This window comes from Oncorhynchus mykiss, chromosome 17 (assembly GCF_013265735.2).
Source record: "Oncorhynchus mykiss isolate Arlee chromosome 17, USDA_OmykA_1.1, whole genome shotgun sequence".
Lineage (NCBI taxonomy): Eukaryota > Metazoa > Chordata > Actinopteri > Salmoniformes > Salmonidae > Oncorhynchus > Oncorhynchus mykiss.
Genome location: NC_048581.1, coordinates 28859182 through 28886611, shown reverse-complemented (window position 1 = coordinate 28886611; position 27430 = coordinate 28859182). Strand labels below are relative to the sequence as shown.

Genomic DNA, 27430 nt, shown 5'->3' with positions numbered 1-27430 from the left:
GTAAGTTTCATTTGCAAAGGTTGAGTGTTGCAGTGTTTTCCTCACTGCATGCTAGTGAACAAAGTGAAGGAGAAGATGTCCAGGCAGGGACCCCTCTCCCTGCTCACCTGGATGGGAGCCATGGGTAAGCACTGACTAACAGGATTTCACTCAGCTTAATATTATCATCAGCTCAACTAGTAAAAACAAGTCAATTACTTTCATTACTATATATTTTATATTAGAGTAAAAAAAAAGTGAGCTTTTCCTCAGTGTGAAATATGTTGAACCTTTCACACCATTGTAAGCAATAAGTATAGTTGAAGTAGTGGAGGATATGTTTTCAAGATGGATACTTAACTTGCACAGGGATCATTTATGTGAAAGGAAGGTGCCTAATGTGGTCATTTGCATGGGCTAATGGGGCTCCCAGTAAAATATAACGCTCTAAATTTAATTCACAGAACTTGTCATATCTTTATTTGTGCTTTTACGTCAATAACGGTAACCCACTTCCACCAAAAAGCTTTTTTTGGTTTTGAGGCAATAGTTGGTTGGAACAATAGTTGGTTGGAACCACTTCATTTTTTAAACCGAGATAACACTTTATAATGCATTCATGTTTTTGAGACAGTCAATGATAGGCATTTACTATTGGCCATTTATCACACATTTTTCATGGTGAAAAAGTCATAAAGAAGTTACTTACAATGTTACAGCTACATTCACTTTTGATGGCAGTTCTGGCTGAACAACAGTAGCCTATAGCACACCTATGTTCAGTCAAGAATGTTGAAATTAGGATTCCTCAAAATACGTTTGTGCACCTTCTCAGCCATGTGCACATATTACAGTAAACCTTGTTTACACCAACGCCTGCGCCAGACTATGATCAGCTGGGGGCACTGTTTTTGATGCTATATTTCTAGTTAGGATATATATAATATATGCAACAAATCTTCCACCAAAATGGTTCTGTGGCAATGCACCACATAACCAATAAGCAAAGAATTAACAATGAAGGTTCCAACACACACTGGACCAGCACCATTTATTTGGGCTGGACTAAACAATGATGGGGCCCAGGGCAAGAACGTCTTTAACCAACTGTTAGCCTAAATGTAATTCAGAACACATCGGCGCCACCGATATTGTATATTGTAACGATTTGGGAGAAGCCCAGGTAAAATGGAGACACGTTAATGCTCACCTGTGTCATCCAGATGATGTGCCAGCCCAGTGCTTACCTGTTTTGTGCGTCTCCGCGGTGGGAGTGACAATATCAGTCCCATGGCCAAAGGCCAAGCACTCGGCCAAATTAATAACTACAGTCTCGTCACAATGCGCAACAACAGAAATGTATGAATTTACGTTAGGAAAAGTTCTGAATGGACATAGAGAGAATAAGCTAACTCACAAACATACCCGTCAAAAGGACCCAGCATTTAATGCCACCAGTGCATTTCAAACACACGAGCAAATCACACTTCTCCTTTCCTAAACATGTTGGCTAATAAAAACCTAGGCATTGGATAACCGCTGTCAACACCAACAAGCTGCTTTTTACTTTCAGTCTGTTACTCTGTGGCGAAGTACACACATCGCATGGCCCAAACACCACAAAGCAAGCTAAAAAAAACTATGGCCAGACTGAGGTAAGGAAGAATTCAAAAGCGGTGGCTTGCAACATTTGTGATTTGCTTGTTCACATAAAGTGTGGAGATATCCAACCCTTGTCACGTGATTAAGCTGTAAACTCTCAAAGTAACACTTAGCTTGTTTCCAATCTACTATGCTTAATGAGCACAGACAAAGCAACTGAGCTGGACAACCTTCCTGCAAGATTCATAAAGCATAGTGCTTGTGTCACTGCTAAAATGATAACGCATATTGTAAACCTTTCTATTAGTAGTGGTACATTTTCCAATGATCTCGAAACAGCCCGGGTGATTCCGCTCCACAAGAAGAGCAGTAAAACAAATGTAGGAAACTACAGGCCTGTGTCGATTCTCAGCACGTTATCCAAAGTTGTTGAGAGATTCGTTTTTAATCAACTTTATGAATACCTTCTCGAACACAAACTTCTTTATGAACTCCAATCTGGCTTTAGAACAGCTCATTCCACTTATACTTGCCTTATCCACCTTTTTGACCACATCAAGCAGGAAAGTGAGAAGGGGAGCTATACAGGTATGGTCATGTTAGACTTGCAGAAAGCTTTTGACACTGTGGACCATGATATTCTGATGAAACTGAAATTCATGGGTCTAAATGATGTAGCAGTGAATTCATTTAGGTCTTATCTGACCAACAGAACACAAGTATGTAATGTTGGTGATGTTCTGTCAGAGGCCAAAGAAATATCCTGTACCGCAGAGATCAATTTTAGGGCCTCTCTTATTTCTTACATACGTTAATGATATGCCAGATACTGTAAAGTGGAAACTCATGCTTTTACGCTGATTGATGACAGCAATAGTTGTATCAGGGAAGGATACAGTTTACACAGAGGAGACCCTGAGTAAGGAATTGCATTTCGTTAGAGATTGGTTGACTGACAACAAATTGTCGCTACATTTGGGAAAAACTTTATCGATTTTGTTTGGAACAAAACGTAGACAGCTTAGGGCTGACGAGATAAAGGTCAAGAAGATTGAATCTAAAACTAGGTCAATCCCTTTCCGGAGACCTGATTTCTGCAAAAATATTTCTAAAATGGTGAACAAATTGACATTTTTATATCGTAACACCAGATATTTTAGGATCAAAGTTAAGAAGCTGCTTGTCCCAACCTGGATTCAGTGTCATTTTGATGTTGCCTGCTCTGCTTGGTATAGTGGGCTATCAATAAAAACAAAAAAGAGAATGCAGGTCATGCAAAATAATGTTATCGGGTATATGCTGAATGTCCACCCTAGGACCCACATAGGGGTACAGGAGTTCCGGGAGGTGGGATTGTTGCTTTTGGAGTCCAGAGTGGACTAATTTAAACGTAATCATATGTTTGATATCTTAAATGATTGTGCCCCAGGTTATATGAAAAAACACATTGATATGGTCTTTAACAACACAGTTACAATACCAGAGCTAGTGTTATGTCTTGTAAAATCCCAAGAGTAAACAGTACTGCGAGGAGCACATTTTTATATACAGGCAATTGTCTATGGAATAGTCTCCCCTTGGAGATCAAGCAAAAAAAAGTAGAAATAACTTTAAAAAGCAGGAAAAGGTTTTCATTTAGACAAGGTTGACTAAGTAAGAGAAACCACTCCACTGCCCCTTGTGCCCCCTACTGCTGGTCAGGTGTATTTATTTGAATGATAGTTATGATGTGCAATGCATAGATTGTTTTAATGTAGAAATGAATATGGTATGATTCTTTTTTTAATTTTTATTATTTATTTATTTATTTATTTTACCCCTTTTTCTCTCCAATTTCGTGGTATCCAATTGTTGTAGTAGCTACTATCTTGTCTCATTGCTACAACTCCCGTACGGGCTCGGGAGAGACGAAGGTTGAATGTCATGCGTCCTCCGATACACAACCCAACCAGCCGTACTGCTTCTTAACATGAATGTATATATTGTTGTTTGTAATTTTATCTGGTCTTTTATTCATGTGTTATTGTTTTTACCATTGAGGATCACTTTGGAAACAAGCGTTTTAATACTTTCAAGTGATATCCTCTGGGTTCACATTGTACATTTTGTTGTACATGTCTGTTACTTAAAATCAATGTAATATGTGATAGTAGGCCTATATTATGAAGGCCTATATGATATCAAAATCTGTCTCTAATGGATATTATTTGCCTCTGTCTTGCACAGGTCAGGTCAGGTGGTATGGCAGCATAGGCTTACGAATTATAGATTCGTATATTAATTACTCATTTACACATCTCTCGATCTTCACTGTTCCTGTCCTGCACAATTCACGCATCTCCACTGGCAACAGCTCCACTGGGCTCTCTCTATTCCTAATAGTTCTTAGATGAGTTGCCTAGCTCAATGCGAGTCCCAGTAATAGCATTAAAGTTTGGTCACTTATTTTGAGCAATTTTTTATTATTTTTTTAATGATAAATTGATAGTCCAAATTTCTGCACTGATACACTGTGAACTTAGGTTACAGGACAGACAGTGATCATGAATTAGTTCACGCAACTCCTGCTGTAGATACTGGTGTGAATTATGTATAAATATATATTCAATTGTTGATAGACTTATTTTCACTGAGCATTATCTAACATATTACATGGTAAATTATGCCAATTTTCCCATGTTGTATGGAAGATCTGATATCTAAGATGACAGGCCTGATGGAAACTAGATAAGGTGGGATCTTTTTCGACTCAGTAAAATTAATCATGAGAGAAATATTGACATAATAATCATATCGAGTCATGCTGTGTTGTCCTCCCACTAGGACTCACCGGGAAAGCATGCATTTTATTAGTCTACAGATTAAATACATTATGATGAACTTCACAGGGTGGTGAAAGTGCAAGGTGATGAGCTTGGTGATCATTTCCAATAAATATCGAGGGTTTTATTCTGGTGACATGCTCATTTAAAAAGAAAATCACGCATATACTTTTATCCTCAACAAGTCAATTTGATCTCTGGTGTGAAAGAGTGCATATTGTTTTTATGGAGGTTTTAGAGTATTCGCATGAAAATCTGTCGCCAATTGGATGGACACCTAGCTAATCATCTGATTGTGCCTCTCTACCCTTCTTTGCCAGCTGTCTCTTCAATGGCTTTCAACATTGATGAAGCAAACCCAAAAATCTACAAGGGGGAGGAAAAGGATTTCTTTGGATACAAAGTCCTGCAATTCATATCTGGCAAGGAGAAAGGGCAAGTGTTACTGTTATCATAGTAGTGAGAAATGCAATGCATTATGTTACAAATTTAATCTGCAAAACAGTATTACACACCTGAGGAAACAAAAATGACCAGAAAAATGCACCTATGTCTGCAAACATGCACTATATACAGTACCAATCACAAATTTGGACACATCTACTCATTCAAGAGGTTTTCTTTATTTTTTTAAACTATTTTCTACATTGTAGAATAATAGTGATGACATTAAAACTATGAAATAACACATATAAAATCATGTAGTAACCAAAAAAGTATTAAACAAATCAAAGATTTTAGATTCTTCAAAGTAGCCACCCTTTGCCTTGATGACAGCTCTGCACACTCTTGGCTTTCTCAACCAGCTTCATTGGGGAATGCTTTTCCATCAGTCTTAAAGGAGTTCCCACACATGCTGAGCACTTGTTGGCTGCTTTTCCTTCACTCTGCGGTCCAACTCATCCCAAGCCATCTCAATTGGGTTGAGATTGGGTGATTGTGGAGGCCAGGTCATCTGATGCAGCCCTCCACCACTCTCCTTCTTGGTCAAATAGCCCTTACACAGCCTGGAGGTGTGTTTTGAGTCATTATCCTGTTGGAAAACAAATGATAGTCCCACTAAGCCCAAATCAGATGGAATGGCGTATCACTGCAGAATGCTGTGGTAGCCATGCTGGTTAAGTGTGCCTTGAATTCTAAATACATCACAAACGGTGTCACCAGCAAAGCACCCCCACACCATCACACCTCCTCCTCCGTGCTTCCAGTGGGAACCACACATGCAGAGATCATCCCTTCACCTACTCATCCCTTCACAAAGACACGGTGGTTGGAACTAAACATCTCAAATTTGGACTCATCAGACCAAAGGACAGATTTCCACCTTGAACTCAGTGAAACATTTATTTGGTCTGCAATCTGAGGTGCAGTTAACTCTAATGAACTTATCCTCTGCAGCTTATCCTCAAATGAACTTATCCTCTCCTTTCCTGTGGCGGTTCTCATGAGAGACAGTTTCATCATAGTGCTTGATGGGTTTTGCGACTGCACTTGAAGAAACTTTCAACATTCTTGTTGAGAGAATACCAAGAGTGTTCAAAGCTGTCATTAAGACAAAGGGCTATTGCAGCAGACGACCACACCAGGTTCCACTCCTATCAGCTAAAAACAAGAAGAAGCGGCTCCAGTGGGCACATGCTCACCAACACTGGACAATTGAGGAGTGGAAAAACATTGCCTGGTCTGATGAATCACAGTTCCTGTTGCTTCATCCTGATGGTAGAATCAGGATTTGGCGTAAGCAGCATAAGTCCATGGATCCATCCTGCCTGGTATCAACGGTACAGGCTGGTGGAGGTGGTGTACTGGTGTGGGGAATGGTTTCCTGGCACACGTCAGGTCCCATGGTACCAATTGAGTAACAAACGTTTCCGACACCTTGTAGAATCCATGACTCAAATAATTCAGGCTGTTCTAGAGGTAAAGGGTGTACATGATAAACTGAATGTATATATGTAAGTAGTGACACAGGCCCATCTCAATCAACCAATCTATACTGTTATTTCTCACCCACAGGGTAATGGTCAGTGCTCCATATCAGAAGAACGGATCTGGTGGAATCTGTAGATGTGCTCAAGACAGAACAGACTGTACAGACTGTTACACTCCTCAAGGTAGAGATGGAAGTTGATGATACACTATACTGTACTTACTGGACTGCAATTTAGAAAGGTGGTTACCTTAACAAAATGAATAATTATACAAATTATTAGAACATGTAACACCTACCACGGTAACCATGGCTAATCGATATTTGTCAGAGTATTAAAATATTGCTGAAATGTCAACAAGGTCTTGAAAATGAGAAACACTAGTTGATTCTTCAAGTCTGCCTTTTGCCTTCCAACAGAAACGGACACAATCAAGTACATTGGACTCTCTATGGCTGGACAATCTACTTCTCCTCCAACATTCACTGTAAGATAACCACCATGTTCTTGTTTTCAAATACTCAATGTGAGTATGTGTAATACATGTGTTTGGCTGTGTTGACATTGGCAGCCCAATTATGATCTTGATTTCACTAATTGTTATTTTGAACAATCAGATCAGCTCTGAAAAATATCTGATGTGATTGGACAGAATACCAATTAGTGTAAAAAAACATATCAGAATTGGGCTGCCTGTATAAACCTGAATGACTTGCTTCACTTGAGTCATAAAACAATACCTCAGCTATCTAAAAATGATCATGGCAAATTCCTGTACCTGTCTTTGGAGACATCTAAGGTCCACCAGACAACCCATTATTTTATCACATTTACAATGATTTATTCTCCTCATTCAGGCCTGCAGCCCTGGTCTGGCACACGAGTGTGATGGGAACTCCTATCTGAACAGTATCTGTTATCAGTTCAACAGCCAGCTCCAGATCACCTCGAACTTCACACCTGCCTTCCAAGGTATAAAGGCGAAACTTGAACACAATTGTTGATAACAATAACATAACCCAAGGGTTTTAGGTATACATTGACTGTTTATTCATGTCATGCTAAATTACATTAGGATTAGGTCACAAAATATGAATTGTGAATGATAAGATTTAGATTCCTGAATATGTAAAGATTGTTGTGAGTGTTATTCATCATATACATTTATGTAATTCACTTTCTCTTACAGAATGTACTAAGAAAATAGTCGACCTCGTTTTCCTCTTTGACGGATCAGGAAGCATGACAACGGATGAATTTGATAAGAACAAAGGTTTCATAAACAATATCATGACAACCCTAAAAAACTCCTCAATCAAGGTAAACTTCCCTTTAAATGTAATAACTTGAATCATGCTTGTGAGGTTGCTGAACATACATCTGTTTATCTACACTCTTAGAAGAAGCTTTTGTGTTGCCACACCGGCAGAACCTTTCCAGTTCAAACAGGTTCCTTGAGGAACGCCTCTGAAAAGGGTCTTCGAGGAGCCTCTGTGTAAAGTTTCAAACCGGAACCTTTTTGTGATGGGAGGAGTTACATTTTGAACCTTTCTAATAATATATTGTAGAGGTGGCAGCCTATCAGTGGCTTATTGGAGGTGTCGCTTTCGGATGCTTATTTTTGGCCACCCGTTAGCGTAAATGTTTATACACTGCAAAAAAATAAACTTGAATATTTATACATATTTATTCTAATATAATACTAAGAATATTTACATTTATGCTAACACATTTGCTAACATTTATGCTAACACATTTATGCTAACCTCGGGAGTGGCATAGGCTCTTGAGGATCTAATATGCCTCTATTGATGAAGGTACAAAACTGTCGGTCTTAAACCTTAACATGGGATTACAATACAACAGATCAGATGAATAGGAATGACATTTACTCTGGTGACGGGTGACCAAAAAACGGGTGACCAAAAAAATATATATGTTAAAGCCACACGACTACTAAGCCGCACCTCCACTCCAGGGTTCCTCCAGGAGGCCAATGCTACATTGAACCATTAACCGTTCCTCCAAGAATCCCTCAACTAACTGAAGGTGCAAATATAAACCATTGACTAGCAATGGTTCCTTGTAGAACCTCAGGGGTTCCTTGAGGATCTTCAGGGTTCCTCGAGTCACCACTAATTCTAAGAGTGTATGTGCAATACCCATGAATGTCGCTGCATGGAAAGTATGGAATGAAATCAATATTAGTCATCTTTTCCTATTTTTTTAAACCACAGTTTGCAGCAGTTCAGTTCTCATCAAGATCCAGGACAGTTTTCAACTTCAATGACTACAAAGAGGGGAGAGCCTTGACTAATCTTTGGAAAGAAAAGCACATGTCTAGTCTAACCAACACACATCAGGCGATAGACTTTCTTTTGTAGGTCACGGTTGATCATTATTAATCAGTTTTACTTGATGAACGGGGATTTTGGTGTAAGAAAGATAGCTTGATCTGTTGTTTGTATACATCTAATTCAGGAAAAACATTTTTGAAAACCAAGCCGCCGGCGCCACCGCAGATGCAACTAAAGTACTGGTCATAATAACAGATGGAGATCCCAGTGATACTGATAAAAGGTTTAACTCTATCAAAAGAAGTGATGACAAAAACATCATCCGTTTCGTTATTGGGGTAAGTCCTTAAAAGGGGAGAGTCTGTATCCTCCCAACACAACACCACACAATTGTATGACTAAATTCATTTGAAACTGGTTTCATTCCCATAACTACAGCTGGTTGATCACTAGCCAATACATTTTGACGAGGAGGCATGCGCTCCTCCTAGTTGAAACGACCAAAGGCCAATATATTTGCATCTCTGTGAACTTCAAGTGAAATGGTTTGAAAACGTACCTCAATCCAGGGATGGAAGATGTCGCTGTAGTGCTACAGTACTTATCCCACAACAATCTACGGGGAATGAAGAAGATTGAAATACAGCAAGTTTTTTATTAAACTGCCTTGTTCATCCTCATGCTAGTTAGCTTGTTCATCCTAATGCTAGTTAGCTTGTTCATCCTCATGCTAGTTAGCTTGTTCATCCTCATGCTAGTTAGCTTGTTCATCCTCATGCTAGTTAGCTTGTTCATCCTCATGCTAGTTAGCTTGTTCATCCTAATGCTAGTTAGCTAATGCTAAAGCAGCAGTGTTTTTATCTGATCAATTTACCGTCAATTCTCGATTTACCTTCCATCCCTAGATTAAGGTACATTTTCAAATAATTTCACTTAAAGTTCACAGAGGAGCAAATATATTGGCATATGGTCGGCCACTTTCCGGCTGGTACATTTTTCACTGGCATTGGTCAGGCTACTTCGGCTATTTCACTGCGCGACAGGTGATATTCCTCCCAAACTCTATGCTCTTTAACCCTGTTCCTGCAGCTACCCAGTACTTAATTTGGGAAATCAAGTGAAATCTGTTCGGGAACATTGATAGTATGTTTTCACAACAAAACATATTTCATTAAACTGTTGATGCCCCTCTCTGCACACACTGTGAGCTATTCTGTAGCTAAAGGTGATGTGTCTGCCTGTTAATTTTGAAAATATACAAAATTCCCTATTACTAGGCTATTCAAAATCAAATAATAATTCACAATAATTGTAGGCTAACTCAGATTTATATTATAGACCAATTATGTACCAAGATATCTTAAATCATTATTATACAATTTTTAAAAAAAATGTTTCTGCCGTGTGTAATATGCAGTAGGCACAGTCATTATTTTCATTCCGTTTCTTTTTTTGGGGGGGGGGAGCATAAGCTCTAGTGTTTTGAATTAATCATCACCTTATAAAGCGCTGTCCATTTCGTTGTGTTAGACTTGGAAACAGCATCCACAACAACTATGTTTTCCACTCAGTTTCAACCTGTTGTTGAACTTCTTTCTTCAAATTGATCAATCACAATGAGGTGAGTTTTAAAACAACATACTGTTTTGATGATAAGTGTTCATTAGCGAGTTGGGTACTACTAACTCATGTCCAGAGTGCATAAGAGATTACTGTGACTCACAGTTATGTAGAGTTTTTCAGTGAACATGGGTGGTTCAGTATCATCCCCAACACCTATTCACTATGGTGTCCCTCAGGGATCCACTCTAGGCCCCATTTTTCACCCCTTGTACATGCTTCCCCTTGGTGACATCATCCGCAATCCTAACATTCAGTTGCACTGCTATGCAGATGACACGTAGCTTTGTGTACCAATCAGACCCAGTGACCAACCTAGTGTAGCTACCATTCACAAGTGTCTTGTTGACATCAAATACTTGACAATTTATCCGGCTCAACAATAAGAAATCTGAGGTTATTTTATTTGGCCCCCACCTGACCTCGAGCTGCATGTGAAGGTTGTCCAGACCCGCCTTCACGATATCATCTAAGAAATACATTGCCTTCCGTAATTATTGGGATAGTGAAGCATTTTTTAAATTTTAGCTCTATACTCCAAAAGTTTGGATTTGTAATGAAACAGTTACTATGAGGTTAAAGTATAGATTATCAACTTTAATTTGAGGGTTTTGTGTAAATATTGGTTGTGTCATTTTGAAATGACCACACTTTCTATACATACTGTAGTTCCTATATTTCAGGGTAACAAAAGTATTGGGATTGGATTGACAGGTGTTTCTGGTTAGTCAGGTTTGTTCCGTGACATCATTTGTGCAGGCACAAGAGAGCTATCATTGTCTAGTCTTGAGTCTAGGCTTTGCGTTTGCCTTTGGTGGAAGGAGAACTAAGGATTCCATCTTTAAGGCTTGGTTAAGCCAAATTCCATTTATTAGATATTTTATCTCCCTATGAGCCAGGATGCAGCTTGAAATCCTCTGACAGGGCACTGTTGGCCATTCCAAGGTCCAGGTTGAATTTGTATTTTTATTCTCCTTCCTCCTGTTTATTTTTTTATTTTTTTGAATGATGTGTAGCACTTTGTTACTTGTATTAAAAAGCGCTATACAAATACAGCTGTTATTATTATTATTATTGTTATTAGTAGTTTCAAGGGTCCAGTCCAACTTCCCAGTTACGAAGTGAATGTTTAAATATCATGCATATTGAAAAGGAAATTAGACTTCACTATAATTCCTGTCCTCAAGTGATATATTTCTTGGCAGGTCAAGAATGTTGATTTGACGAAACTAAAGTCACTAGCATCAGAGCCAAAAGAGAACAACACTTTCCTCATCCAGGACTACAACGGACTAAAAGGAATCCTAGACAACTTACAAAAAAAGATCTTCAACATTGAAGGTACAACTCCAGATTCAGTTGAAATCCCTTAGTACTGACTTATTTTACAGCAAAGTCCCTGTCAACTGAGAGTTGTTATTCATTAAAAAAAACTGAATTGGAAATACTGGTCACCTCCTGAAATATACACCTTACTCAAAACATTCCACAGTAGAAGTATCAATGTATCGCAATTAATATCAGTGTTCCTATATTCTAGGTTCCAAGACTGCTCTGGCTGGAAACTTGATGAAAGAGATGTCTCAGAGTGGGTTCAGTGCTGTCTACGTTAATAAGGTGAGATACACGATAGTATGTCCAGTATGTTTTATCATCTTATTTTTTTAAATAAATGTACTGACCACCATTGCAACTAATGCTTATTAATGAAAAATATGACCCAATGTTTTATTTCCTCTACAGGATACCTTGGTTTTGGGCTCAGTGGGATCAAGCAACTGGCGTGGATCCCTCTTTGAGACTGAGGGTCAGAGATCAGAGGAAAGGGAAATTCAGGACCCCACATTGGACAAAGACTCCTATATGGGTAATGGAACATTAACTTAGGGCTAGGTGTCCCGCTAGCCAGACAACCTCTGGTGAAACTGGAGGGCACGCAATTCAAATAAACAATCATAAAAATTATGGATATTAAACATTTAGGTACATACAAGTGTCGTATATCGGTTGAAAGCTTAAATTCTTGTTAATCTAACAGCACTGTCCGATTTACAGTAGCCATTACAGCGAAAGCATGCCATGCGATTGTTTGAGGACGGCGCCTCACATCAAAATGTTTTTCCACCGGCACAGGTTTCATAAATTCACAAATAGCGAATAAATATTCACTTACTTTTTGAAAATCTTCCTCAGATTTGTCATCCAACGGGTCCCAGATATGTAGTGTTGTTTTGTTAGATACAATTCTTCTTTACATCCCAAAAAGTCAGTTTAGTTGTCGCCATTGATTTGAGTAATCCACTCGTTCCACATGCAGAGAAAGAAATCTGAAAATCTACCCCCAAATAAGTTTCTATTTACTCCTCAGATACCCTAAAATGTAATCAAACTATAATATTTCTTACGTAAAGAAGTATGTTCAATAGGAAACTTTTTTTAGCATGTGCGTTCTGTTTTCATCGAACGCGCAAACACGAATTTCCAAGACTGTCCCTGTACTAAAACTGATATTTCTTATTAATTTTGGAAGTTACAAGCCTAAAACCTTGAACTGCTGGCACCCTGTGGAAGCCATAGGAATTGCATCCTGGGAGCTAGAATTGAGTATGCCCCTATACTTTCTATTGTAAGAGCATGGTCTCTCAAAAATAAAAGTATTCTGGTTGGTTTTTCTTTGGATTTTCTCCTACCATATCTATTGTGTTATATTCTCCTACATTATGTTAACATTTCTACAAATTTCAAAGTGTTTTCTTTCCAATGGTACCAATTATATGCATATCCTGGCTTTAGGCCCTGAGCAACAGGCAGTTTACTTTGGGCACGTCATTCAGGCGGAAATTGAGAAAAAGGGCCTAGCCAAAATAAGTTTTAAGCTAAAAAAAAATATATTGCTCAAAAGGGAATTTGAACAGCTGCACCATCGAGAGCATGACTGGTTGCATCACTGCCTGGTATGGCAACTGCTCGGCCTCCGACCGCAAGGCAGTACAGAGGGTAGTGCGAACAGCCCAGTACGTCACTGGGGCCAAGCTTCCTGCCATCCAGGACCTCCATACCAGGCGGTGTCAGAGGAAGGCCCTAAAAGATGTCAAAGACTCCAGCCACCCAAATCATAGACTGTTCTCTCTGCTACGGCACGGCAAGCGGTACCAGAGTGCCAAGTCTAGGTCCAAGAAGCTTCTAAACAGCTTCTACCCCCAAGCCATAAGACTCCTGAACACCTAATCAAATGGCTACCCAGAATATTTGCATTGCCTCCCCCTTCGCCCTCTTTTACATCGCTGCTACTCTCTGTTGTTATTATCTATGCATAGTCACTTTAATACCTCTACCTACATGAACATATTACCTCAACTAACCGGTGCCCCCACACATTGACTGTACCGGTACCCCCCTGTATATAGTCTCGCTATTGTTATTTTACTGCTGCTCTTTAATTACTTGTTACTTTTATTACTTATTCTTATCCGTATTTTTTTTAAACTGCATTGTTGGTTAGGGGCTCGTAAGTAAGCATTTCACTGTTGCATTCGGTGCATGTGACTAATACGATTTGATTTGAATAAACACTATTTTCAAGGCTCCATTAGTTCAGATGTTTCAGAGAAGGGAGTGTAGTTACAATGTACCTACAGTTCTTTATTGTTCTTATAGGATACTCTGTAGCTGTTGGGAAGAAGAACCAGAACTTTATATATTTTACCGGAGCACCAAGATCTGAACACATGGGACGGATCCTACTTTTCAACAAGGTTAACAACAACTGGACTGTGGCACAAAGATTGTCTGGAGAACAGGTTGGTAAACATTAGCTATTTCTGTAAGCAGTGTTGTATATCAATCAAGTTATACAATAGGGACAGCATGAAACCAGCTTTTGTGGTTACTTCAACGGTTGATTCACTCCTTCGATAGTATAGGAACACATGATATCACTTTTTATGTTTACTAATGAGTTCCATTCAAAAACCAGAAGACTTCTTAAAACATTTCAAAACCATTTTTGTATGAATGTAAGTTTGGATTTTCTCAGATGGGCTCCTACTTCGGGGCAGAGCTGTGTTCTGTGGACATAGACTCAGACGGCAACACAGACTTCCTCCTGGTGGGTGCACCAATGTTTCACCAACCACCGAGAGAGGGAAGGATCTACGTCTACACACTAACTGATAAGGTGGGCTGAACTGTGAATCTCTGAACAACAGATTCAAATGCTGCAATTTGTGGCTGAATATGTTCATCAGGGACAAAGTGATCTGGAAGCTGATATTGATTTATTTGGACATAAATATCCATCCTCTTCAATAACACTGCACAAAAAGACAATGTAATATGGATTTATCTTCATGTGATCTCTCCTTTATTAGCTGGAACTGAGGATGGAGATGAATGTTTCAGTGATGGCTCAGGGTAGATTCGGCTCCTCCATCTCCTCTCTCACAGACCTGAATGGAGATGGGCTGAAGGATGTAGCTGTGGGCGCTCCACTTGAGGACGATCACAGGGGGGCCGTGTACATCTACCTGGGTGAAAAGCTAAAGGGGATCCGCCCTGAATTCAGCCAGGTGAGACAGACGAAGATGGAAATCGTTCAAAAAGGCTCATGGTCAAAGAAAACATACATCCCTCCTGGGATATCAATATCAAGGCCTTTTCATGAAATGTTTGTCTTCTTACTGCAGCGCATCTCAGCTGCGATGATGAGATCTAAGCTCCAGTTCTTTGGCCAGACGATTGATGGGAAGATGGACCTGGGTGAGGATGGACTGACTGACATCGTAATAGGAACGCGTGGCGCAGTTGTCGTCTTGAGGTACGAATCCAAAAAAAGGATAAGAAAAGACAGCTGGTTTAAAACGGACAGTAAAAAATATCCCACTAGTGTGGGATCTGCACTGAATGGGGGCTGCGCTCAATGAGGTGTGGCCGGTGCTACCCAACATCGTACAATTTAGGCTAACATCACTGTCTTTACCCTCGATCGCTAACAGGTCCAGACCGGTCCTCAGCATCTCTGCTCATCTCCACTTCCATCCCTCGGAGATCAGCACTGATAACTTTGACTGTCTGGCAAAAGAGACCATTTCCCCTGTGGTGACTTTGACAGCCTGCTTTAACATGGCAGAGGCAACAAAGAGTAAAGCTGGTAAGAACTCTAAGAACTTTTGGAATACTGATGGCTTTGTGCTTTCCAACATAAATTGAGTGATCTGAGACTACATACACTACATGACCAAAAGTATGTGGACACCTGCTCATCGAACATCTCCTTCCAAAATCATGGGCATTAATATGAAGTTGGTCCTCCATTTGCTGCTATAGCCTCCACTCTTCTGCGAAGGCTTTCCACTAGATATTGGAACATTGCTGCGGGGACTTGCTTCCATTCAGCCACAAGCATTGGTGAGGATGGGCATTGATGGGCCATTAGACCTGGCTTGCAGTCGGCATTCTAATTCATCCCAAAGGTGTTCAATGGTGTTGAGGTCAGGGTTCTGTGCCTGTCAGTCAAGTTCTTCCACACCGATCCACACCGATCTCAACAAACCATTTCTGTATGGACCTCACTTTGTGCACAGGGGCATTGTCATGCTGAAACAGGAAAGGGCCTTCCCCAAACTGTTGCCAAAACATTGGAAGCACAGATTTGTCTAGAATGTAATTGTATGCTGTAGTGTTAAGATTTTCTGGCACTGGAACTAAGGGGCCTAGCCTGAACCATGAAAAACAGCCCTAAAGCATTGTTCCTCCTACACCAAACTTTACAGTTGGCACTATACATTCAGGCCGATAGCGTTCTCCTGGCATCCTGGCAAGCTTTACACCACTCCAGCTGATGCTTGGCATTGCGCTTGGTGATCTTAGGCTTGTGTCTGGCTGCTCGGCCATGGAAACCCATTTTATGAAGCTCCCAACGAACAGTTATTGTGCTGACGTTGCTTCAAGAGGCAGTTTGGAACTCTGTAGTGAGTGTTGCAACAGAGGACAGACAAGTTTTATGCACTTCAGCACTCAGCGATGCCATTCTGTGAGTTTGTGTGGCCTACCACTTCGTGGCTGAGCTGTTGTTGCTCCTAGACGTTTCCACTTCACAATAACAGCACTTACAGTTGACCGGTGCAGCTCTAGCAGGGCAGAAATTTGATGACTTGTTGGAAAGGTGGTATGTTGAAAGTCACAGCTCTTCAGTCTCATCTTCTACTTACAATGTTTGTTTATGGAGATTGCATGGCTGTGTGCTCGATTTTATACACCTGTCAGCAATGGGTGTGGCTGAAATAGCTGAATCCACTACTTTGAAGGGGTGTCAACATACTTTTGTATATATAGTGTAATTGTGGCCTTGGTGGTCTAGGTCTGAGCCTCGTTGCATAGCTAAATCACTCTATACAATAAGTGGGTCTTGGTCTCTTTCCAGTCTGAAGACCGGTGGAGGCTGCTGACGGGAGGACGGCTCATAATAATGGCTGGAACGGAGCATACAGAATGGCATCAAACACATAGAAACCATGTTCCGCTCCAGCCATTACCACAAGCCCGTCCTCCCCAATTAAGGTGCCAAAGGTAGTTCCTTGGTGAGGATCTGGGACTTGAGAGTTAAGGTCTTGACTCCATCTCTGCTTTCTACTTTAATGCTGTCCCATCAGCAGGCAACCATGAGGTTCTGAACTTCTCTCCCTGATAAGGAGGCCATTTAAGATTTTTTGTGTACTTTTCCAGGGGCGCTGAGTGCAGGGATGAACGTCTCCTACACGCTGGATGTGGATCCAGTGAGACAGAGGAGCCGAGCCTTTTACAATGACACGAACAAAGGGGCCAGAAGTCTTCTCTCTACTGTGGAGCTGAGAAAGGAGCGGACCTGCTTCAACCACTCAGTCTACATGACAGTAGGATCAATGAGTAACTGTAGCTATGCAACAATACAACAACCATAATCTCTCTCGTAAGGAGGGGATTTAATGAGTAACATTAACTTGTTAGGTTGTTAAATTATTATTGAATTGTTATTGTGTATTGATCTTATTCAGTGGTGAGAAGAATGAGGGTTTTTCAGGACTATGGATAGGGAAATGAATGCCACATTTTCTTTTCTTCCAGCAATGCGTAATTGACACATTATCGCCCATAATCATCCAACTTAATTTTTCTCAATCTCAAAGCCAACAAGAGGGTTGTACTGCCATTCTGAATACTGACAGTCCTACAAAGGCTGTGGTTGAGGTACGAGGATACGTTCTGGGTCTGACTAAAACCTGTTCACTTACAATGATCAACAGTACTAGCATTGACTGTGGACTGAGTATTGTAATTTAGCCAAAGACCTGTGAAAACAGGTCATCTAAACACATTGTCTTGAATTCATCATAGGTGCCCTTTGAAAAGAACTGCAAAGAAAATGAAACCTGTTTGGCAGAGCTTGAGGTGGACTTCAACTTCATGTAAGTGTCTGACAAACAGAGGCCATATAAAGGAACTTGTTTGTGACTATAATGATTACTGTCTGCTCAAAAAAAGCATGTTTTCAGAATGTACGGTCTTGTCTCTCTTATCAGCACATCAACTTTATTAGTGGTGGACCAGAGTTACTTTAATGTGACTATACGACTGTCCAATCACGGGGATGACTCCTATAACACCAGTCTAACCCTCCTCTACCCTCCTGGCCTCTCATTCTCCACGATGCATCTTCTGAAGGTAATACCGGCACCCCTCCATCTATTGTGTAATTCATTCTGATGTTTTCTTCTTGCTCTCGTCTAAACCAGTGTTATTCAAACCTGGAGACCCAAAACATGTTCAGCCAATCAAGGGTTAGATGATTAGTTTAATCAGGGGTGTTCCTCCTGGGCTTGAACAAAAGCTTTCCTTGCTCATCTTGTGGGTCTGCAGAACCAGGATAGAAGAACGTTGATTCAAACATCAGTTTGCCGCCAAACATTTAAATGTTCCCTACATGTGCTAATTATTTATAAAATATTAAAAGGTGCACTATGCAGAAATCACTCCACCCTTTCCTGGTTACTAAAATTGTAATAGTTAGCTTAAGTTTGTGACAAAACAAGCAAGTATAGTGTAGAGAATCATTGTACCATCTAAACAGCTGTGAAATATATTTTCCAAAACAATATTGTATTTTCAGCTGTTTGAAGCTGGTGTACAAAACCGAAAGTAAGACACAAAAACAAAACGTAACTGGAAGCAGTTTTAGGTTCCTTACAGAGTAAAAAGTAATATGGACGACTATAAAAACAATAAACCAAGTTAATTCACCCACAAATCAGCCGGGCTAGACAATCTGGACCCTTTCTTTCTAAAATTATCTGCCGAAATTGTGCCACCCCTATTACTAGCCTGTTCAACCTCTCTTTCGTGTCATCTGAGATTCCCAAAGATTGGAAAGCAGCTGCGGTCATCCCCCTCTTCAAAGGGGGGGACACTCTTGACCCAAACTGCTACAGACCTAAATCTATCCTACCCTGCCTTTCTAAGGTCTTCGAAAGCCAAGTCAACAAACAGATTACCGACCATTTTGAATCTCACCATACCTTCTCTGCTATGCAATCTGGTTTCAGAGCTGGTCATGGGTGCACCTCAGCCACGCTCAAGGTCCTAAACGATATGTTAACCGCCATCGATAAGAAACATTACTGTGCAGCCGTATTCATTGATCTGGCCAAGGCTTTCGACTCTGTCAATCACCACATCCTCATCGGCAGACTCGACAGCCTTGGTTTCTCAAATGATTGCCTCGCCTGGTTCACCAACTACCTCTCTGATAGAGTTCAGTGTGTCAAATCGGAGGGTCTGCTGTCCGGACCTCTGGCAGTCTCTATGGGGGTGCCACAGGGTTCAATTCTTGGACCGACTCTCTTCTCTGTATACATCAATGATGTCGCTCTTGCTGCTGGTGAGTCTCTGATCCACCTCTACGCAGACGACACCATTCTGTATACTTCTGGCCCTTCTTTGGACACTGTGTTAACAACCCTCCAGGCAAGCTTCAATGCCATACAACTCTCCTTCCGTGGCCTCCAATTGCTCTTAAATACAAGTAAAACTAAATGCATGCTCTTCAACTGATCGCTGCCTGCACCTGCCTGCCTGTCCAACATCACTACTCTGGACGGCTCTGACTTAGAATACGTGGACAACTACAAATACCTAGGTGTCTGGTTGACTGTAAACTCTCCTTCCAGACCCACATCAAACATCTCCAATCCGAAGTTAAATCTAGAATTGGCTTCCTATTTCGCAACAAAGCATCCTTCACTCATGCTGCCAAACATACCCTTGTAAAACTGACCATCCTACCAATCCTCGACTTTGGCGATGTTATTTACAAAATAGCCTCCAATACCCTACTCAACAAATTGGATGCAGTCTATCACAGTGCAATCCGTTTTGTCACCAAAGCCCCATATACTACCCACCATTGCGACCTGTACGCTCTCGTTGGCTGGCCCACGCTTCATACTCATCGCCAAACCCACTGGCTCATGTCATCTACAAGACCCTGCTAGGTAAAGTCCCCCTTATCTCAACTCGCTGGTCACCATAGCATCACCCACCTGTAGCAAGCGCTCCAGCAGGTATATCTCTCTGGTCACCCCTAAAACCAATTCTTTCTTTGGCCGCCTCTCCTTACAGTTTTCCGCTGCCAATGACTGGAACGAACTACACTTATCTCCCTCACTAGCTTTAAGCACCAACTGTCAGAGCAGCTCACAGATGACTGCACCTGTACATAGCCCACCTATAATTTAGCCCAAACAACTACCTCTTTCCCTACTGTATTTATTTTATTTATTTATTTTGCTCCTTTGCACCCCATTATTTTTATTTCTACTTTGCACATTCTTCCACTGCAAATCTACCATTCCAGTGTTTTACTTGCTATATTGTATTTACTTTGCCACCATGGCCTTTTTTTGCCTTTACCTCCCTTATCTCACCTCATTTGCTCACATCGTATATAGACTTGTTTCTACTGTATTATTGACTGTATGTTTGTTTTACTCCATGTGTAACTCTGTGTTGTTGTATGTGTCGAACTGCTTTGCTTTATCTTGGCCAGATCGCAATTGTAAATGAGAACTTGTTCTCAACTTGCCTACCTGGTTAAATAAAGGTGAAATAAAATAAAAATAAATAAACCCACTGGGTCATACAGCTGCAAAGACAAGGTATGATTACACAATCATATATATATATATAACCTCCTACTAGCCAGGGTCAACCCCTTTTACATCTATGTTGCTAGGCAGGAATTGGTTCCTCTCATTGGTGTAGTCATGGCCCTGCCTGATGCTCAAACCTTTGTGGGCATGGAAGTGTTTGTGTGTGCGATAGGACTGTAGTAGGAGGGTCGCTGTGGTTGGCCCCTTTGGCTCCCCTCCCAGAGGTTTCTTCTCACTTCATCTGTTGACTTGACCTCGAGCCAAATTCATCAGTCTTCCTTAGTTCTGCAGCTGGCCTGCCCTATCAGGAACTGAAGCTAGACTGTTGCTTTTGCTTCTCTCTGTAGGAACATTGATATTCAATAATATCTTTGAACAGAATATTACATTTATGCACTCCCCCTTGTCTCACTCAGTAACTTTCCATACACCAAATTCCTGTAGAGTGTATGGAGAGTAATCAATATGTTCTCGTATGGTAAAATGAAAAGGTATATTTGAAGCTTGAATCCAACAGAAATAGCGGACATAGAACAGATGCCCTTCTCAGACTTGCTTTCAATGAGAATGACAGATCTATAACTCCATTTGTATGTGAATTTGGTCAGGTCGCCCAAAAACGTACATATAGCGATTTATGCGTAGTGGATCTTTAAGTGTTGAATTGATTAGTTCCGTAAATTGGTTCATTTTTAACATGCATACTTGTTTATTTTAGACTGTCAGTGATTATTTACACACCTGACATATTGTCTGTATTCCATAGTCTACAAGGAGAACGGTGTTCAGCTGTGGTGGTCTGGAAGGTGAAATGGACAGAACTACATGCAGTGTCAACATACCTGTCTACCGTAGTAAAACTACCGTGAGTGATTACTTAGATATACCAGTAAATAATGCTCAACTGTGAATACACTGCTAAAGCTTTAAAATGTTCTTAAATGATAAAGACTCAGAGCTAAAAGCAGTAACTCAATGTCTTATTGAGTGACAGCTTTGATTTGAGTGATACAGTGCCTTCAGAAAGTATTCAGACCCCTTGACGCTTTGCACATTGTTGTTGTTACAGCCTGAATTTAAAATAGATTAAATTGAGTGTTTTTGTTTATCACTGGCCTACACACAATACCCCATAATGTCAATGGAATTATGTTTGACGTTTTTACAAATTAATTTTTAAAAATGAAAAGCTGAAATGTCTTGACTCAGTTGAACCCCTTTGTTATGGCAAGCTTAAATAAGTTCAGAAATAAAAATGGGCTTAATAAGTCACACATTGCATGGACTCACTGTGTGCAATGATGAGAAGAGCATTACTTTATTCATCTCAACTTGGGAAATTGTTTTATCCCAGCATGCATCAATGACTTAAAGTGACAGGACACGCAAAAATGACCAACATGATTAAAAAAAAAACATTTTGACATAAAAAGGCACATGCACCATACTATCCCTAAAATAATAATCTGATTCAAGTGCTGTTTTTTTTTTATCCTACTTTGGGTTGTAGTCATACACCTCCCCTGATTCCCCTTTTCCTTGGTTTCATCTCAGTGGGCATCGAGATCATACTGGCTGTACGTTATTATCAAGGTCTCTGCACTACCAGTGTTTGGTGCACTCCACAGTATCTAAACTCAGAACAGCGATTACTCACCACAAACTGGAAGAACCTTTTTCCTTTAAAGAGTCCGACGTGAAGGATATACTGCTACTAATGATCAACAACAAATTTGACAGAGCTTGAATAATTATTTTAATAAATGGGCAAATGTTGCACAATCCAGGTGTGGAAAGCTCTTAGAGACTTACCCAGAAAGACTCACGGAAGTAGTCACTGCTAAAGGTGCTTTTACAAACTATTGACTCAAGGTTGTGAATACTTGTGTAAATGAGCTCTCTAGTTCATTTTCAATAAATTTGCAAAAATAAACCTAAAATCATGTTTTTACTATGCCATGTAGATGGGTGAGCTTTTTTTATTGAATCCATTTTGAATTCAGGCTGTAACAAAATGTGGAATAAGTCAACAGGTATGAATACTCTCTGAAGGCATGCCTTCCACTTCTTTTCTACTTCCACAGTTATGATCCAATTTCAAATCAAGTCTGACTTTGTCAACGATGCCATTTTCTCTTTCAGGCTGTGTTCACCAGTAAATTCCATATTTTGAATACATACAACTGGAACGACACAATGGAAATGACCGTCATCGGCCTGAGGTAGAAAATATGCTTCCACAATGTGAATTGTGTGAGAGAATCAGTCCAGTAAACACACATTTCCCCATGCAGTCAAAGTATTGAACATACATTGATTAAAACAAACTAGTTTTATACAACCTCAATACCTTCTTCTCAATTAGCTGAAGAACTTCATAGCATTCCATTAATGTACACAAAAAATTCATTTACCTTTGCTTTTGTTTACAGCGACAATGGAAACTCAACCAATAGTTCCCTAACCCGGACCATCCCTGTTCAATTTGCAGTTGACCTGGTAGCAAAAGCGTAAGTCTGTACAAGCCTATACTTGACATTTTGTTTGAGAATGACTCCATCAAGTTCATTGAATAAAATCAAGGTGACTTATGTATCTTTTTGTTGAAGCCTTCCCCAAGACTCCACCACTTACATTAACTTTACTCTGGAGGACACATCACCTAAAAGACTGGTGAATGTATATGAGGTAAACAATCAGCTGCTTTTGCTGTGACTGATCTTGAAATTGTGATTCACACGGTGTGGGTGTAATGTGCTAGATCTTTTTATACTAAAAAAAAAACATTTTAATGTCTCTGTCACTCTAGCCTTGCTCATTTGGGAGTTAAGGTTTATGTTTTGTAACAAATGCCTTTGTATAAAATCTCTATACAAATGTTATTGTTAGTATCATTGAGTGATTAAATGTCCCACTGTTTACAGGTGCAGAACTTGGGATTTAAGTCTGTACCCATCACAGTCACATTCACTTTCCCAACTAAGCTTGAGCACAGATTTGAAATGAAGGACTACGAAATATCTGTCTTACAGGTAAAACTGTTCACATTTCCTACGAAAATGCTGATGTTTTAATGCCACAATTTCTTTCAATAGGAAACAGCCTAATACAAGTTTCCTTTCTTTTCTTTGAAGAACCACACTCAATGTGGAAAGGTTATCAATTCAACAACAGAGGTGAGAATTCAAATATGGCACTCACTCTTGACATTGTTGGTAACCGATCCAATCAGGTTACAACTCAGTGTAGTAAATCATGTTACTGAAACACACATTTTGCTTCTGGCTGTGTTTACAGTACTGCTCTCCAGAAAAATACTGCAAGTCCATCGAGTGTGAAAGTTTCCTTTTGGAGAAGTTTTTGACAGTTACATTTGTGCTGTCTGGAAATGTTTCCTTCAAGGACCTCGATCAACATGCAAAGGTCTGTATTAAGACAACTTCAACAAATAATGGTACAGAGTAACATGCTAATGAATGAGACAGACAGCAAACATCTCACTTTAAATCTTTGTCATATTTATTATTCTTTAGCACGCTACACCATTTAAGCTTGAAACGCCATTCAAACTTTTAAAGGTGCAGAGTGGACTTATTGATATATATAAAATTATACTTTTAAACTATTGAGCTTTTTGTCCTCCATCCACTTCCATGGGATTTCTTCAACAGTCTAAAGGTTCCATTGTTACAGACTCCCATGAATTCTATTATACAAATCAAGAGATACAGATGTCTTAATAACCGCATCAACTTCATCCATTAACTTCCCACTGTTGACTACGCCATGCAAGAGACGCCATGCAAGTAGCCTAGTGGTTTTTGAACTTTTGTAGGGTTTTTGACTGGTCTTCAATTTGGCAAAATCGTAGCGCAATAGTCTTCATCGCAAAAACGTCATAAAAGGCATCTGATTTTATGATATAAACTTGAAGCCCCTTGCAAAAGACCAGGAACATGGAAGTATGACGTGGGAATGTGTCACTTGCCTGGCTTATTAGCTGACAAATCAGCTATTTCCCCCAAAGTGTATAGGGTATGACATCTTGGTCTACTTATCTGCTTTTCAAATCTAAAATCAGAACAGATATCTATCTACCTATCAAATGATGCAGCTTTGTTACTTTTCTGTCAACTTTTACAAACTGACATTGACCACTTTCCGAGCATTTTATACCACAACTTAGACATTATTACATATGGGTCTACTACTTCTCTGCTATTTAAATCTGACATCACACAGCTGTTCTAATAAGCACTACTTTTAGTTTGAACTTTGACACATCTGCCGTTATGACCACTTTCCCAACTAGTTAGACGAAGCTCGACGTTTTTGTCTAACTTCTCTGCTATTTAAATCTGAAATCAGAACACTTCTTCTACTACCACAAAACGCTTTTAAAGAATTGAAGCAAGGCACACCATTTTATTTAATGTAGTTTGACTAACAATATCTCACTCTACAGAGCTTGTCATTGCCAAAGAAATTCACTGGGGACAGAGAAACAGTCAATTTCATCAGTTTTGTCAAACTCGGCTATGACAAAAAACGATATGCCCAGACAGCGAGTGACCCAGGGGTAAGTTTCCTGTAAAAAACTTTTCTTCAACAAAGATACAAATATTTCTTGAGCAAAGATTGACAAAAGCATCAATTTTGTATATATTTCTTTGCTCATTAGGATAACTCTACAAGCTTCCACCAAACACAGGTAATTCCGTTTGTGGAATTAAACTGATTTACTGCATAAGAGTTGTTTTAAAATGCTTGTTTTATCGTAAAACACGTGGTCTCAAAATGTATTCCTCCAGATTGATGTCCAGGCTGAGATCATCATTCATCCACAAAGAGAGCTGATACTAGGGACAGGAGTTGGAGTAGGACTCTTTTTCCTGCTCATCTTCACAATGGCCATGTATAAGGTGAGTATCAATGATGCGACAGAACCTTTGCGTCTGCATTGTAAAGGAACAACCCTGTGTTGAACTGTTCAACATTGTTTTTCCCTTTCCACTCAGATGGGATGCTTCCAGAGAAAAAGCCCTGATTATGACGAGAATGAAGGGGGATAGAGTGAGCAAGATGACGCTGCTAAGGCTAACAATGTCTATGCTAATGCTTTGGAGAAGCAGCCAAAGCCCGAGAGTGGAGTCAAAACCTCTCCTTGTTGACATTCAGACAGTAAAAAAATGGCTTCCACGCTAGCAATGAGGGACCAAAAGAGAAACAGGATCTGTCAGAGTCAGATGCAGGCTAAAGGAGTAGTAGTCTAAGCAAAAAAAGAGCGATTCAGACTTACCTTATGTTGCTTCCTTATGCACACTGAATACATGTAATTCATCCACCCAAAACCCTTCCACTTGTTGGCCAACAGATTTTCACACGGAGTTTTCATTCCATAGGGTTTTCACTACATTTATCTAATATTTAATGGATTGAACTACTGAATGGCAACTTTCAGGATTAATCAAACCATTATACTGAAAAGGGCATACATTCTCTAAGGGGCCTGACTCAGTTTTAGGAAACGTGTGCCTTTTCTACGCACTTCTCAGTAGTTGGTATACAGACTTCACTTATACAGGTATGCAATAAGCTTTGGAGGCCTGGTTTCCTTGGGCACACTTAATTTAATTAAACAGCTGAAAACCTTCCCACTTGCTGGCCAACAGATTTCCTTGTGGAGTGGTCATTCAATAGGGTTTTCAAAACATTTATCTTAAGCCATTCCTTTAAATACAGTATAGCTTTAATTAGAATTTGTCGACAGACTAGAATACATAGAGAACGTGTTCAGAATATATGGATCAATGAAAAATAGCCATCTAAATATGCATATTCATCTCTATTTCAGTACCAACTGGTATATTTAGGGACATTTTTGGGTTATAAAAGTATGAATCAGAAAAAAAACTGCTTTAGAGCCTTTAGGCACAATATATATTGATGAATAAAAAGTGGTTTGATTCATCCTGAAAGTTACCAAATTCAATCCATGAAATTTTGGAAGGTGTAAAAAAATACAAATAAAGTGTACAGTAAGTTGAATAGTCCTACCCTAATCATAGAGCTGTATGACAGTCCAGCCACCGTGCGCCAGGCTCCCAAATTATTGCACATGTTGGCTGGGTGGGGGTGGACGCCAACTTTTTGGTTATTTTTTCCGTCATAGTAAATAAAAATGTGTTAACTGACTTGCCTAGTTAAATAAAAGGTACAAATAAAAAAAAATTGTGCTGGATTTATTACTTGTGCTTTGAGATGATCAAAATGATCAATACTTTAGTTATGTGCCTTTTGTAATGTCTTCATGCTGGCAGCCCAGGTGCAATGTGTGAGATGGTGGAAATCAGATAAAAAAAATAAAATAAAAGGTATTCATACCCTTTGTAATTGAAAGCCTAAATTTGCTCTGGTGCAATACATTTCCTCAACAAGTCACAATGTGTTGGACTCCACCTGTGTAAGAAATGTATAGATCACCCACCTTAAATTAATCTGTAAGGATAAATACCCCTCTCTCTGTATGGTCCCACAGTATGATATAGACTTTCAAAAGAAAGAGCAAGTCAGATGTGATTATAGAGAAGCACAAATCTGGGGAAGGGTACACAACCATTTCAACGGTCACTGAAAGTCCCTTGAGCTCAGTGCAGTCCGAGAGGAAAAAATAAACTACCACGACACACCCTAGATCAGGCCCCCACTCTAAACTTAGCTGCCGGACAGGAAAGGCACTGAGGGAAGCCACTGCTCTGAATAATGTGACTCACAAATAAAAGTTCCCAATCAAATGCATCAAAATCCAAGGCTGTGAGACTTAAATGTGAAAAAGTGATGGGGGCCCATATACTTTAATTAAAACATTCTAAAGTGCATACAATACAGCAACTCTGCTGGTTCAGCCTTAGAAGCCTAATGATGCATACGAGTTTTATTTTACCGGATGTCTATCCCGCATTTTCTGTTCCATACACGTGCTTTGCTTTTCAACTAGC

At 39.9% G+C, this 27430-nt stretch overlaps 1 protein-coding gene across 2 annotated transcripts; it reads left to right on the top strand.

Moving 5' to 3' along the window:
- Nucleotides 1-27430, top strand: LOC110493648 (integrin alpha-X). 2 transcript variants are annotated; one of them, XM_021568038.2, is made up of 31 exons: nt 1-124; nt 4724-4838; nt 6420-6517; nt 6754-6821; nt 7192-7306; nt 7524-7654; nt 8572-8714; nt 8816-8969; nt 11457-11592; nt 11792-11868; nt 11995-12118; nt 13909-14051; nt 14288-14428; nt 14622-14819; nt 14937-15067; nt 15246-15400; nt 16975-17141; nt 17353-17475; nt 17623-17693; nt 17808-17949; nt 21199-21297; nt 22575-22654; nt 22865-22942; nt 23042-23120; nt 23357-23464; nt 23567-23608; nt 23730-23855; nt 24898-25011; nt 25114-25143; nt 25244-25354; nt 25451-27430. In XM_021568038.2, the coding sequence occupies exons 1-31, from the start codon at nt 49-51 to the stop codon at nt 25502-25504; spliced, it is 3429 nt and encodes a 1142-aa protein (XP_021423713.2). In that variant the 5' UTR covers nt 1-48; the 3' UTR covers nt 25505-27430. The 2 variants fall into 2 exon arrangements, with proteins under 2 accessions (XP_021423713.2, XP_021423712.2); XM_021568037.2 differs by having other exon boundaries at nt 14273-14428.